Here is a 12,630-nt window from a genome sequence, read left to right on the forward strand (position 1 = left end):
TATGTTTGCAATGCTAATATACTTGTCCTGACCAAACCAAAACTGTAACATAAACTCCTTTAATGGAAAATGACTTGTACATTTCTGTTCACAATGTACCTTGTGAAAAATACCAATAAATTAGTTAAAGGGGTCATCGGATGCCCATTCTCCACAAGCTGATATGATTCTTTAGGGTCTTACTGAAAAGTCTATAACATAGTTTGGTTACAATTTCTCAATTTCTCAATGGCAGTGTAAAAAAAAACACCTTTTTAAACCTGTTAAAAACAGCTCTTGTCAGAACAAGCTGTTTTGTAGCATTTTCCTTTAAATGTTAATGAGCTCTGCTGATCCCCCCCCCTCTCTTCTGAGCCTCTCGGGACTGTTTGCTTTAGCTGCATTCATCGAGAAACTCGCTAATTAGCACATTATTAGGAAAGGCGATTTGCAAAGATTAATCTAAAACCCTTTTACTCACTTCTTCTGTAAGTGAAGCTGGATCACGAATGATTTGCGCGAACGTAGATGCATTTAGGTAGATCAGGGGGTGCATTCGCTTCAAAAACAAACTGAATCCTCTGCATCTTCAGCGGCTCAGATGTCGGGAGCAAATGACGGCTGCTATATTCATTATTACATCCAACAACAGAACGCCTCAATTGCTTAATCAAAGACATCTTCTCCCGGTTTCACAGACAAGGCTTAGACTAGTCCCAGTTTAAAATGTAAGTCTGAGCGGTTTCAATTGAAAGAAACTTGCACTGACTGATTTAAAATATATCAGTGCCGTTGTTTTGTCTCAAGATGCACACCAGTAATGTTTTTTTCTAAGGCACATTTATAAAAATGACTTAAATGTCCTCATTGAACTATGGCCTAATCCTGGCTTAGTCTAAGCCCTTTCTGTGAAACCAGGAGAAGATGTCTCTGATTAAGCAATTGAGGCGTTCTGTTGTTGTCTTCCCCTGCACCGGAGTCGACACAATGGTGGACGGCTCACTCAGTTCACTCTGGGCAGGTCTACGGTAAGACGGTCTTGTCAATCAACTATTGTGGGAGTGCCCTGTGCAGAACTACATCATTCTGACAGGAATTTCAGAACAGCCTGATTTGAGAAAGGGGATTTTAAAATAGGGATTTAAAAAAACACTGGGTGGATTTTTATCATTATAGATGTGTACACACACTTCCAACACATATTTATGTTCAAACAACTTGTAAAGTGAATTTTGCATCCGATGACCCCTTTAAGGCAATTTTCCAGGATGAGAAGTAGTAATATTACCAGTAGATTTCCGTTACAATGCTATGTGTGAACAAAACATTAGATTACTGGTACATAAGTATGTACAGGATCTGTGATAATACAATCCTTGCAACAAAGACTCAATAAGATAACACAAATGTTTATTTGCGAATGCGCCACAAATCATATTGCACTATACACTTTTTACCCTAAAATACCTCTTTTGCACAATATCTTTTACAGTATTTAAGTGAAGTACTTGTATAGTTTCTCTTAGATTATGTAAAGTCAACTATTTATAGTATATGCATTATATTACCGCTTCAGTAAGTTAGCTATGTACAAGTTCCAAATTGTTTCTTACTACTATTGTTTATGTTTATATGTTTAATAATGTAGCACTGTAGTCATGCGAGACAAAATTTTGTCCCACTATATGTTCACACGTGTAAGTGAATGACAATAAACGCGACTTGACTTGTCTGGTGTAAGAAATCTGTCTTGGGACAATTATTTGGTTTTGACAGTGATGATGCGATTACAGCACACTGTTTACTGTAATAATTTAAATAGTTGTTTGGTTGCACTTTATTTTGATAGTCCACTTTAGACATTATACTAACTATAAGTAACTTTGTAACTACATGTCAACTACATAATTCTCATTAATTTGCAACTACATGTCTACCAGGGTGTCTACAGAGTTTAACAAGTCAAATTTAAGACTTTTTAAGACCTTTTTAATACCAATTTATATGAAATTTAAGACCACCAAACCTGCAATGAAAATACACACACACACAACACAAATCACAAAATATTAATTGCTGTAACAAATGCTATTTATTATTACAATATACAGTGAGCTTTTCACAGACAATATCCAATAAATCAAAAATACAACAATTTCAGCAGCTGTTTAACTGCAAAGAAGCCACTGTACAACATTAATTACTATTATTAACCAGCTCACAATAACAGGTAGATTTTTGTTCTGGATTGTATTTCTATTCTAAGTCTACTTTGTACATATATTTGACTTACAACAATGTGAATGAACAATTTTGATCAATCCTGTCATTTGACCTGAACGAGTGATGGCTTGTTACCGTCCTCAGCACCCAAATTACCTCAGCTCTTATTGTTGGCGTAGAGCCAAAAACTAAACGTAGGTCAGATGATGGCGTTGTAGGCTGGGGATTCTCAACATCCGTGGTGACATCTTCGCTAATGGGAAGAGTGGAACCTTTAATTGAACTCTTCTCGCGGGCTCTCGCATACTCCCGGTGCTTCCCGCTCTGCGTGTACGATTCCACCGCTTTGATGCCCATTGTACCCAGTTTAAAACGTCTTCGACATACGGCACAATTTGCCTCGTACACATTATCAGCCACCGGCTTCAACCACCATGAGAATTCGTCATTCTCGAGCCATTTCTCATTGAACTTACATTTACCCATTGCAGCTATTTCAGTTCGACCTGCTACCTTAATTCTCTCTGATGACGCAATAACTAACTTACCGCGGGGGAAAAAAAAAACTTCCGACTGAAGTTTTTTTTTTTTTTTTGTGGTAAAGTCACCAAAAATATTTAATACCTATCTGATCTGAATTTAAGGCTTTTTAAGACTTTTTAAGGCCTTTTATATGGAAAATTTTATTTAAGACATTTTAAGACTTTTTAAGGACCGGCGGCCACCCTGGTCTACTTAATCCTCAGAGTAGACTGTTAGCTTAGGTTAAGGGTTAGTAGAATAAGTTGACATATACTTGCAAAGTTTCTCATAGTCAGTGTGTTGCATGCATTGGGCCCGTCAAAATAAAGTGTTAGAAGTTATTAAGCAAACAGTACACTAATACTCTAATGACTGCTAGTTAACATGTAGTTGCAAAGTTACTTACTGTTAGAAGAATGTCTAAAGCGGACTATCGAAATAAAGTGTTCCCAGTTTTTTTTTTTTTTTTTTAAACGTGCTAGACAGACATCTTTGTAGCAGGGTGTCTTTCTGCTTTACCGTCTTCTTTTCCATTCATCAGTGGCTCTGCACTGAATCTTATTGTGCAGTCTCTCTCTCTCTCTCTCTTTCAAGCAAAAATGCATTTTGTGAGATCACTCCCTCATGCCTGTCACTCAGAATTCAAAAAATATTGTCAAGTTGGACAGATGGTGAAACTAATGCGCTTCTCCTCATCCATGCAGATGTAGAAAACACTGAAGCGTTTAAAGGTCATTTCTGTTGATTGACATCATGCAGTTTATTGGTATTTTGGTACTGATATGTGAACGGTATTTTAGCAGTAAAAATTGTAAAGCATTTGTGTATTTACCAGAAAAGTCAGTCTAGTAATTTTACGGCAATTTACCAGGTAAGCATCAATAGTTGGACAGTTTAATTAAATTTGCAGTTCCATCACTGACACCAGTGGTGCAAGAATGACATACTTCAGCTTTAAACTATCACTTCCATTGATTACTTTCCAGAGAAACAGAAGAAATAGAAAGTTGACATCATACTTTGATGCGCTTCAAAGATTGTAGAGCTGGGGTGTGTGGGTGTTTTTATCCTCTAAGATTTGTTGATGTCTGGAGAAATCACAAAGTAAAGCCATGGCACCAGCGCCCGTTTTAACTTCTGATGTGACAGGCATCTGTTTCCATGGAGACAGCTGCAAACTCTGGGAAGTGTCTTAACTAACTCATCGGCAAGAAGTTGACTGTGTCTGAAACGTTCAGACAGCTGCTGCCTTCAAGACCTATTGGGAACTTCCCACTTGCAAACTCTGTACTTGTCACTGCGGTGTGATGTGTGTTCAAGTGCTGAACATTTTTGTGAGTAGGGTGACCAGATGAGATTGGTTGAAATTCGGGACGGGGGGGGGGTAATGAATAATAAAGATAATGAATTTCAAACGAAAGTGACTGAACCAATCCGGTACCTGCAGAGACGTTTTAGCTTTTTTGCAGCATGTTGGGGTTCCGGTAACTTACACCAGCCATGTCAATTTCATGAATGAAAATTTGCTTATCAGTGCATATCTTAATGCGCGCCTACGGTATATCTAAAAAAAACAAGATGCTGCAGCCAATGAGCAGCCGGCGGGGGCTGGTTGCCAGGCTGCAGGATGACTCAACCTCGCTCCACGGACAGTTTTTTTATGTTTTATCCATGGTTTTATCAGACAATAACTATTTAAGATTTTGCTTCAGTATAATTTTCGGGACAATTAGAGCGGGATTCGGGATTCGGGATTCGGGACAGCAGCTTAGATTTCGGGACTGTCCCGAATTTTTCGGGACGTCTGGTCACCCTATTTGTGAGGGTCAAGTGTAATCTCTATATTTTCTCAGTTAATGTTTCTTTCTGTATTATTTTTCATTTTCATGCAGCCACAGAAAATGATGACAGTTGTGTTTTGGTTATGCTGACCAGTTGCTTCATTATCAAGCAGCTATGCTAATGTTTTCTGGCGAGACTTATTGCTATTCCTCATCACATACACAAAATATATGCAAACCAGTTTTCACAAAGCAATATAGCTCTATCGGGAAAACACAACCGTAAAAATCTAATCAAATCAATGTAGTGTATCGAGTAAAATTCTTAAAATTAAAACAATGCTTATTAGCAGCTGCAAAACCTCATTTGGTTTAGTTTCACAGACTTGATTAATTTGTTCTCAAGCCGTGATGAACTGCATTTTCAGTTGAACCATGCACTAACAGCACAAAGATAAACATGGAGATAACTGGCAATTAAAACGTTGTGGCGCCGTTCGTGTGCATTCATCTTGTAAATACGATTATCCCTACGTGACTTGAAGGCAGCAAGTGACACCTGACTTGAAGAATGTCACTGCTGCGCTGTAATCATGAGTATGAATCTGCACCTGTGGAGAGCAGAGCTCAACTCCTCCAGTCTGTGGGACTCGCTGCTGTTGCTCATTTTTGATAAGGTGTCGATCCTCTTCATGATTATCTCCAACATATCGCTGATCTTTCTCAGGACCCCACGAGATTCCAGACCTCCCAACACTGTCACACAAAACAATGAGGACATGTCAGTTCAGACAGATAAAACAAGCAACATGTTATGCTTACAGACATTGCTGAAAAGATCAAATTATTGTTTTATTTGTTAGCGTAGCTGTTCAAGGAAGGTTTTTGCTGAATCCTCTGCCTAATGGGTTAATGGGAATTCTCTTCACAGTCCACATTTTGATTTCAACAAATCAGTTGGGAGAGTGCAAACAATATGATTATTGATCATAAGTCAGCTACACAAGAAACAATGCAATCTATTTGAGGGAAGACCGCTTTTACTATTGTAAGTTAATGTTGTTAAACAGAGAAAAGAAAATCTAGCGTATTCTTAATCTTTGACCACATTGAAGCACAAATTCATGCACACAAATCAGCCCATACTAACTCTCTAATTTCTCTTTAATTGAAAAAAAAAATTATTTCCAACTATTCATAGGCTACATGGTAACAATAACATTTTAGCTCAAAATTCTAAGTGCCATTGTTTCAAAAAATGCTTTATTTACTGATGTTTAATAGATGTTCAGTTGCTATTCTTTCAAATGTGATGATACCATATCCCTACACATTGGGTGATTATTTTCTGTGGATAGTTAATTTCTATTAATTAGTGTGATGACTTGAGTTAAACTTGTCAGCTGTTGCTAATTTGTGAATGTGCAATCCAATAGATGTGCCTTTTAAATGTTTGTATAGAATGTGTGTATAATACCCCGAGGAAGGCTCTTAAGGCCGAAACGCATTGGTATTTAATATATAATAAAATATCTCCTTATCACACGTAGTGCTGAAATTTTTCCTCACATTCCTGTAAATTACTACACCACTTGTGCAGTCACAGTTCTATAGTCTTGTACTCAGGCCGGTGATTCTTGTGTAACTTTTTTGGTATGACATTAAACTTGTTTTTAGAATAACTGTACATAAATATAAGCAAAACAAAGGTGATATTTCTCAGAACCTTCTAAACACCTTTTATAAACATACCTAACCGCAGACACTCAAATGACATACATTATATGGTACCGTACAAATATTTTGAGCGTCCCTTATTCTGTCCATTATTTTCCTACAAAGAATCTCAATTGGGATTAATAAGGGATTATTTTCATTTTCTGAAGTTGGAAACCCTTGGTATACTGTACCACCCAAGTTGAGCATGCATTTATTTGTACTGAACAATCACATGGCAGGAAACTAGGAGATGCACCAGTGTTAAAAGAGCAGCATGGGAATCAAAATGGCTGTCACCAAACACAATGATAGCTGTGGGGGATCACTAATACTCTGGACTCATTTCCCTGTTTGTGGGCTTACCTTCCCAGAGACTGGCTTGAAGGGTTTTGGATTATCAATATTTTGTGTATTGTATGTACACTGGTGGACAGATTTGGATTTTCAGCACACTGGGACTCTAAAAGACTGTTTGAGATATGGTGCAAATGAACTCTATGCTTTAGACAGCCTATTTTATGTTGTTTTAATTTCAGTGTGTTTTAAAATCTGACCCCATTGACTCTTGTACCTCAACCGAAAGGCACTACTTCCTGTATATTGTGTACTAATATAAATAATTGGACATATAAGAACATTTATTAGACTTAAGAGCTGCTGAAAATGTTCATCAGTGGTAGGAAGCATTCATAAAGCTAATTTCTTAAACATTTATTATTATCAATAATGAAACCAATTGTGTTGCTTAATATTTTTGTGGAAATGTTTTTTTTTCAGGGTTCTTTTGAGTTTATTAGAAATAATATTCATGTATAAGTTGTATAAGTAGTTGTTCAGTATACTGTCATACTGTATTGTCAATTTAACAATTTATACATCCTTGCTGAATAAAAGTTGCACAACACTGCTTTTTCAGTAAGCTTCAACGATACATTTTAACCTAAACTACTGCCTTTTTGTCATTTTTAAAGCTCAGCAGACCCATTCCCACTTCACTCTTCATTGTATGGTTAAGATTAATGTGCCATGAATTTGTTAACATATTTTTGTTCTACAAAATGAAAGAAAGGTTTGGAATGACACAAGGGTAAATGATGAAAGAACAGTTGACACCACAGCTATGCGGGTCCCCATGCAAATAAACCAGCACAAGTCCAGAAATTTATGTTGGTCTTTTCAACAGAGGAAAAACACAATACAGAGATAAATATACTCTAGGGCTGCACTCTCTTCTGAGAAAGGCTCAAAAACAAAGTCATGGCAAAACAAAGAGCCTAAATGGGGACTGAACTCAAATTCGCTGGCATATTAGTTGTATTTACTCGTAATGCAAACAACAGGCTGAGGGTTTTATTCAACAACATTTCAAAAGCATCTCATTAGCACAGCCTCTCTTTCTCTCCAGAGCATCAGCGGTGAGGCAGCCTACTTCAAGTCTCATAACAGAAGAAAGGACACAAACAGCACAATACAGGAAAGGGACCAATTAGGCTGACAGTCAAGTTTAATTTCAGAGCTTTCCGAACTCCTGCCGTCCGTTTCCCGGGAAGCTGGTGCAAGTGAGTGGATGCCTCTCACCTGGCCAATTAAACAGAACACATCTACAACTGTGAGGTCAGTAGGCCTTCAGAACACTCCGCTCTGACATTCTCTGTTCCCACTCGCTGTTGAGATCATCCTGAAGTGAATGCATCTTACTAATGATGAAGGCTACAAGAACATTATAGCAAAGTTGTTTCAAAACTTTCTTTTACCCATACGAAGACATCTGCTCCCTCATTATTTGGGGGTCAGCACTTATCAGAGTTGGATTTATGCACTTTCATTGTAAGTAGCATAATTCTGTGATTGTTTACTCACCCTCATGTTGTTTCAAACCTGCATGCATTTCTGTTTTGTGTGGAACACAAATGAACATATTTGAAAGAATGTTGGGGTCCAAACAACACTGGGACCAATTGACTTTCATTGTATGGATACTAGGTCAACTACAGTAATTGGTAATTAGGAAGCCTGAATAATTAGTCAGCTTATATTTTATTTGAAAGCAAATGGGTGTTAAGACACATCCAAATGTAGGACACTTGTAGTAACTTGTAAGAAACGAACAGCGTTTATGAGGACAACATGATTGGAGAAATGCAGCAAATGTCACCAGTAGATGGAGTTATGAAAATTTTAATAACAAGAAATAATAAAAAAAAAAAAAATGCATGGATGAATTGTTCACAGTACAATCAATAATATGCAATTACAATAAATTAAATTGAATGACAACTTTAGGTTTATCTTAAAACTACATTAAAAAACAAACTACTGGAGGACTTATTAACTATTGCGACCTATCCTTAGTTAATGCTGAGAAATTTCTTCACAAGGTCTGGCTCGAAAGCCAGATATATTGATTATGATTTCATATCAAACTTCAAATATGTGTGTCAAAACAATGATAGGCAATATCTGGTAATCTAAAGTAGTTGAACTATGTCCAGCAAGAGTTTAAAAGCATTCTCGTCCAGATACTTTGGTCTGCTAATTAAATGACCACTGAGTGCTTTTTATCTCACTTCAATTTTTGCAGAGAGTACTCTCATATAGCAGACCGCATAGCGATTTCATCCAAATCAATTGGAAGATGTGTAAAAATGATTAATGGGCTGGATTTGGCCTGCAGGGTGCTATTTGAGGATGATCAGACAAGCATCTGAAATACTGTTCTCTATTTTTAACATGATACAAAATCATACTGGGTTTGTTTCAGTGTCTTTCAGTTAAAAAAAAAAAATATATATATATATATATATATATATATATATATATATATATATATATATATATATATATAAATGGGAAATTTAGTGACACTGTCAGTTCTAGCAGACAAGTGTTCTACAGGGTTTAAAAATAGAATTGTGATGCTCTTTTTTTCTAAAATCACTAAGCTGAAATGTTTATTATTTAAGCAAGCAGTGATGATGAGTACATTTTGTGTAAGTAATAAGTGAGACGTCATAAATTATGTTTTAATACCTCAGAGTCCCTTTTCGCTTACTGTTTACATTTTAATGTAAGCGTTAGCAGCATAATTACTTAATGATTACTTTGACCTCGCATTACACCACTTAATAATATAGCTTCACAAAGTTATCTTTAAAAGGTTGTGGGCAATCCCTTGAAGAGCTGAAAAAAGCTCTTCTTTGCTGGTTTAATTATGTTTAGCTGGTGTTCAGCTGTCCAAATGCATAACCAGACTAGCTTGACAAGCAGAAATCAATCATCGTGGTGGCAAATTAAGAACAGCAAACCACAGTAGTTTGGATTTTTTATTATATTTTTTTTTTCCCCCAGAAGGAATATTAACTGAAAATGCCTGCTCAGATGCATACTTTAAAACAGTACACCATCTGGGATTCTTTGGCATACTATTTTGAGCGTAGGTCTACCATTATTTGGGATGCAAATTTTAATCATGCATTCAATTCAGGACAGATTGTATGCAAATTAGGATGCAGTCAGTGATTTTTGAATAGTTATGTAACGTCGATTTTATGTCCCCTGCACTGAGAGAAAAAAAAAAAGTTGGTAAACAACTACCATTCATATGCCAACATGCAATTTTACACATTAAAAATCCGGTAGTTTCCCATAGACTTCAAAATCACCATGAGAGGTTACTGGCAGAAGGTCAAAAATAACCTGGAATATTTCTTTACATCATTCCTTAATTTCAATCAAACTACAGAATATAAGCAGCCTGGCAGTAAGGTAGGCATTATGATTCAAAACGTTTCCTTTTGTGTTCCTTAATCAACCCTATTATGCAGCCAGAACTTTCCAGATAGCAAAACTGGCTGCACAGTTCAGTCATTACCATCCATGAGAAAGTCACCAGCATTTGCTTAATTACATGATACGTGGTGGTTATTGGGTTTTTAATCAGATGAGAAGTCATATTTCTGCTTTGAAAAGTGGACTCCATAGTGCTTGAGGTTTTGGAACACATGTGTCTTTGAATATCCCTGCTGAACCTGAAAACCAGCATGACCTGTTTTGGCTTTTCATCAAGGCTTCTTTATTGTCTTATCATGGTCAGCCAGCCAGTGTTGTAGTACTTGAGACTGGAGTCCGCCATGAGTCCAAGGATGTATTTTCAGTCTTGGACTTTCATGGACCGAAGAGCATTTGGCATCTGTCCTGACTTGAACCTGAGATTAGATTCAACTACTTCAGCACTGCAGCCACAGTTTTTGGTCTGTGCCGATTTGTGAATACGATCCAGTCTGTGCTATCATGTCTCTGTACCAGAGCACACTGTTAGTGTGTTACAGAGGTTTGCATACACTGACATGAAACCAACCTTCATTCAACCCAAAGGAAAGCATATTTACATGGTCTGAGACATACAGACCCTCTTCAAGTATCTGTCTTGACTTCAACACAGATTCAACCTCCTTCTTAACCAAGTATGACCGTGTCTGTGCTGGTCTACTAGCAGCAACCTAGCACTACAACCAGCATAAACAAGCCTATCAGCAAACAAATTCATTCAGGGCTCATTCAATGTTTTATCCAATGAAATAGTCTCCAGATTGGAAAAAAGTGTCTATATGAATTACCGTAGTACATATTTCAATATATTTCAAGTATATGTTCACTATACCACAGTATAATCCCAGCTGAGATGTAAAATCACTATCCCTGTTTCCCAAAACCCTCCTGAACCTTAAGCGATACATTTGATCCTTGTGCTGTTCTAAGGCTGACTTTAATGCGGACACCATTTTCAAAGCTCTGGATCAGTGAATGATGTGAGCAGTATGTGCCTACTAATCCCACTAACGTATGCTGCCTCAGCTTCCTGATGTATTTATTATCTTACTGAAAATCCCCTATTTGTTAAATGGTGAGGGCTGATTTGTGACACCCACATGCGGCTGTATACTGCTGACTGGAGCCGGATCTTGGAAGGAATGCTTGTGTGTGCATGTATGCAGGTGTCTGTGTAAGAAATCCTTAAGGCCATTATACATGTTATGTGTGGGTTAATGGGTTTAAGTGATACAGTAATACTGTATCTAGTATTCTCTATCACAGAATATTTACAGATTTACAGTCAAGATTTTTTTTCTTACATATTCATGACCATTTTCCACCCTCACTCTGACCATTACAATTGAACAAAACAAAAAGTTCTTAACTGACCATGTCTCACCTAGTGTAGACACTAGTGTAGATCCATAAATGAGACTATGGGATTGTGCTATGTTGGGTCTACAATCTAACAAACTTTGAAACCTTTTTAGTTAACATTTTTTACAAAGGGATGAGGATGGTATTTGAGAAAAGGCTTTATTTTAAAACAGACCAGGCCAGTTTTCTGGATACTGAGTAGACTTATCCCTGCTGAAATCCCCAGCATTGCTGGTCAGCATAAGGTAACTTTTGCTAACTCTGACCAGCATGGAAGCTGATTGTTAGTTTGCTGGTTCCCAGCATGGCAAGAGCTCAAACCAGCTCTGTTTTGCTTGAGAACTGCATGACAATGCTGGTCCACCAGCTAGACCAGCACAAACCGGCATAAACCAGCCTGGATCAACATTGAATTTGTGTTGATTTATGCTGAATGTGCTTATGGTTGTGATGACAATACTGTGATAACTTGTAAATCTAAATTAGCTTTTTGCAGAGCAATTTCAATAAATGGTCTGCATGGACCGGAAAGGATTTGTGCTGTTTTTGTTATGAGGGCTTTTTCACTTGTCGTTCTAAACACTGTAGGGAAACACTTGTAATTTAGAAGAGGGGTTAGCACCGCTTTTTTTTCTCATTGTTATGAAACTACTCTGAAATGGGGTTAGCAATTCTTTTACAATAATAACCCCGCATTGTGCTGCCAAACATGCACAGTTACACTTTATTTCGATAGTCCACTTTCCACTTTCGACATTCTATAAATATAAGTAACTTTGCAACTAATTGTCAACTAACTCTCACAAGAGTGTTAGTAAATTGTTAGGTTAGGGCAATCCTAAGACCAATGTCCTGCATTCATACTAGATAGCATTTTATTTCTCCAACAGCCATGTCAGTAGACATACCCATGTACATATTCCAGGATGACAATTCCAAGATTCACTAGGCTCAATTTGTGAGAAATTAGCCACCACAGAGTCCTGAACTTAAACCCACTGGAAGTCTTTGGCATACACAACTTAGCTGTGATTATATTGTGCATTCATTGCGTCTGTCACGGTCTGGTTTCCATTTAGTTCCGTTTTGCCCTTATTTGGCATTTCTTGTCCTAGTTTAGTTAATTATCATTCAGTTCAACTGTCTTGTGTTAATTATCTTGTTTGCTCCTTTGTTCTCGGTTTCTTTAAAAGTCCTGAGTTCTCCCCAGTCTGTG

At 37.2% G+C, this 12,630-nt stretch overlaps 1 protein-coding gene across 1 annotated transcript in view; it reads right to left on the bottom strand.

The window, feature by feature from the left end:
- The window catches only part of LOC306846361 (alpha-1,6-mannosylglycoprotein 6-beta-N-acetylglucosaminyltransferase B-like), a gene marked incomplete at both ends in the record, with an annotated part of 128,308 nt that overhangs the window by 89,107 nt on the left and 26,571 nt on the right, over positions 1–12,630 (bottom strand). The window contains one exon of the mRNA XM_079379684.1: positions 5,117–5,261. Within this exon, the coding sequence (XP_079235810.1) occupies positions 5,117–5,261 (145 nt within the window). The remainder of the gene's footprint in view (positions 1–5,116; positions 5,262–12,630) is intronic.

The sequence above is a fragment of the Barbus barbus genome (genome assembly GCF_936440315.1).
Source record: "Barbus barbus genome assembly, chromosome: 3".
Lineage (NCBI taxonomy): Eukaryota > Metazoa > Chordata > Actinopteri > Cypriniformes > Cyprinidae > Barbus > Barbus barbus.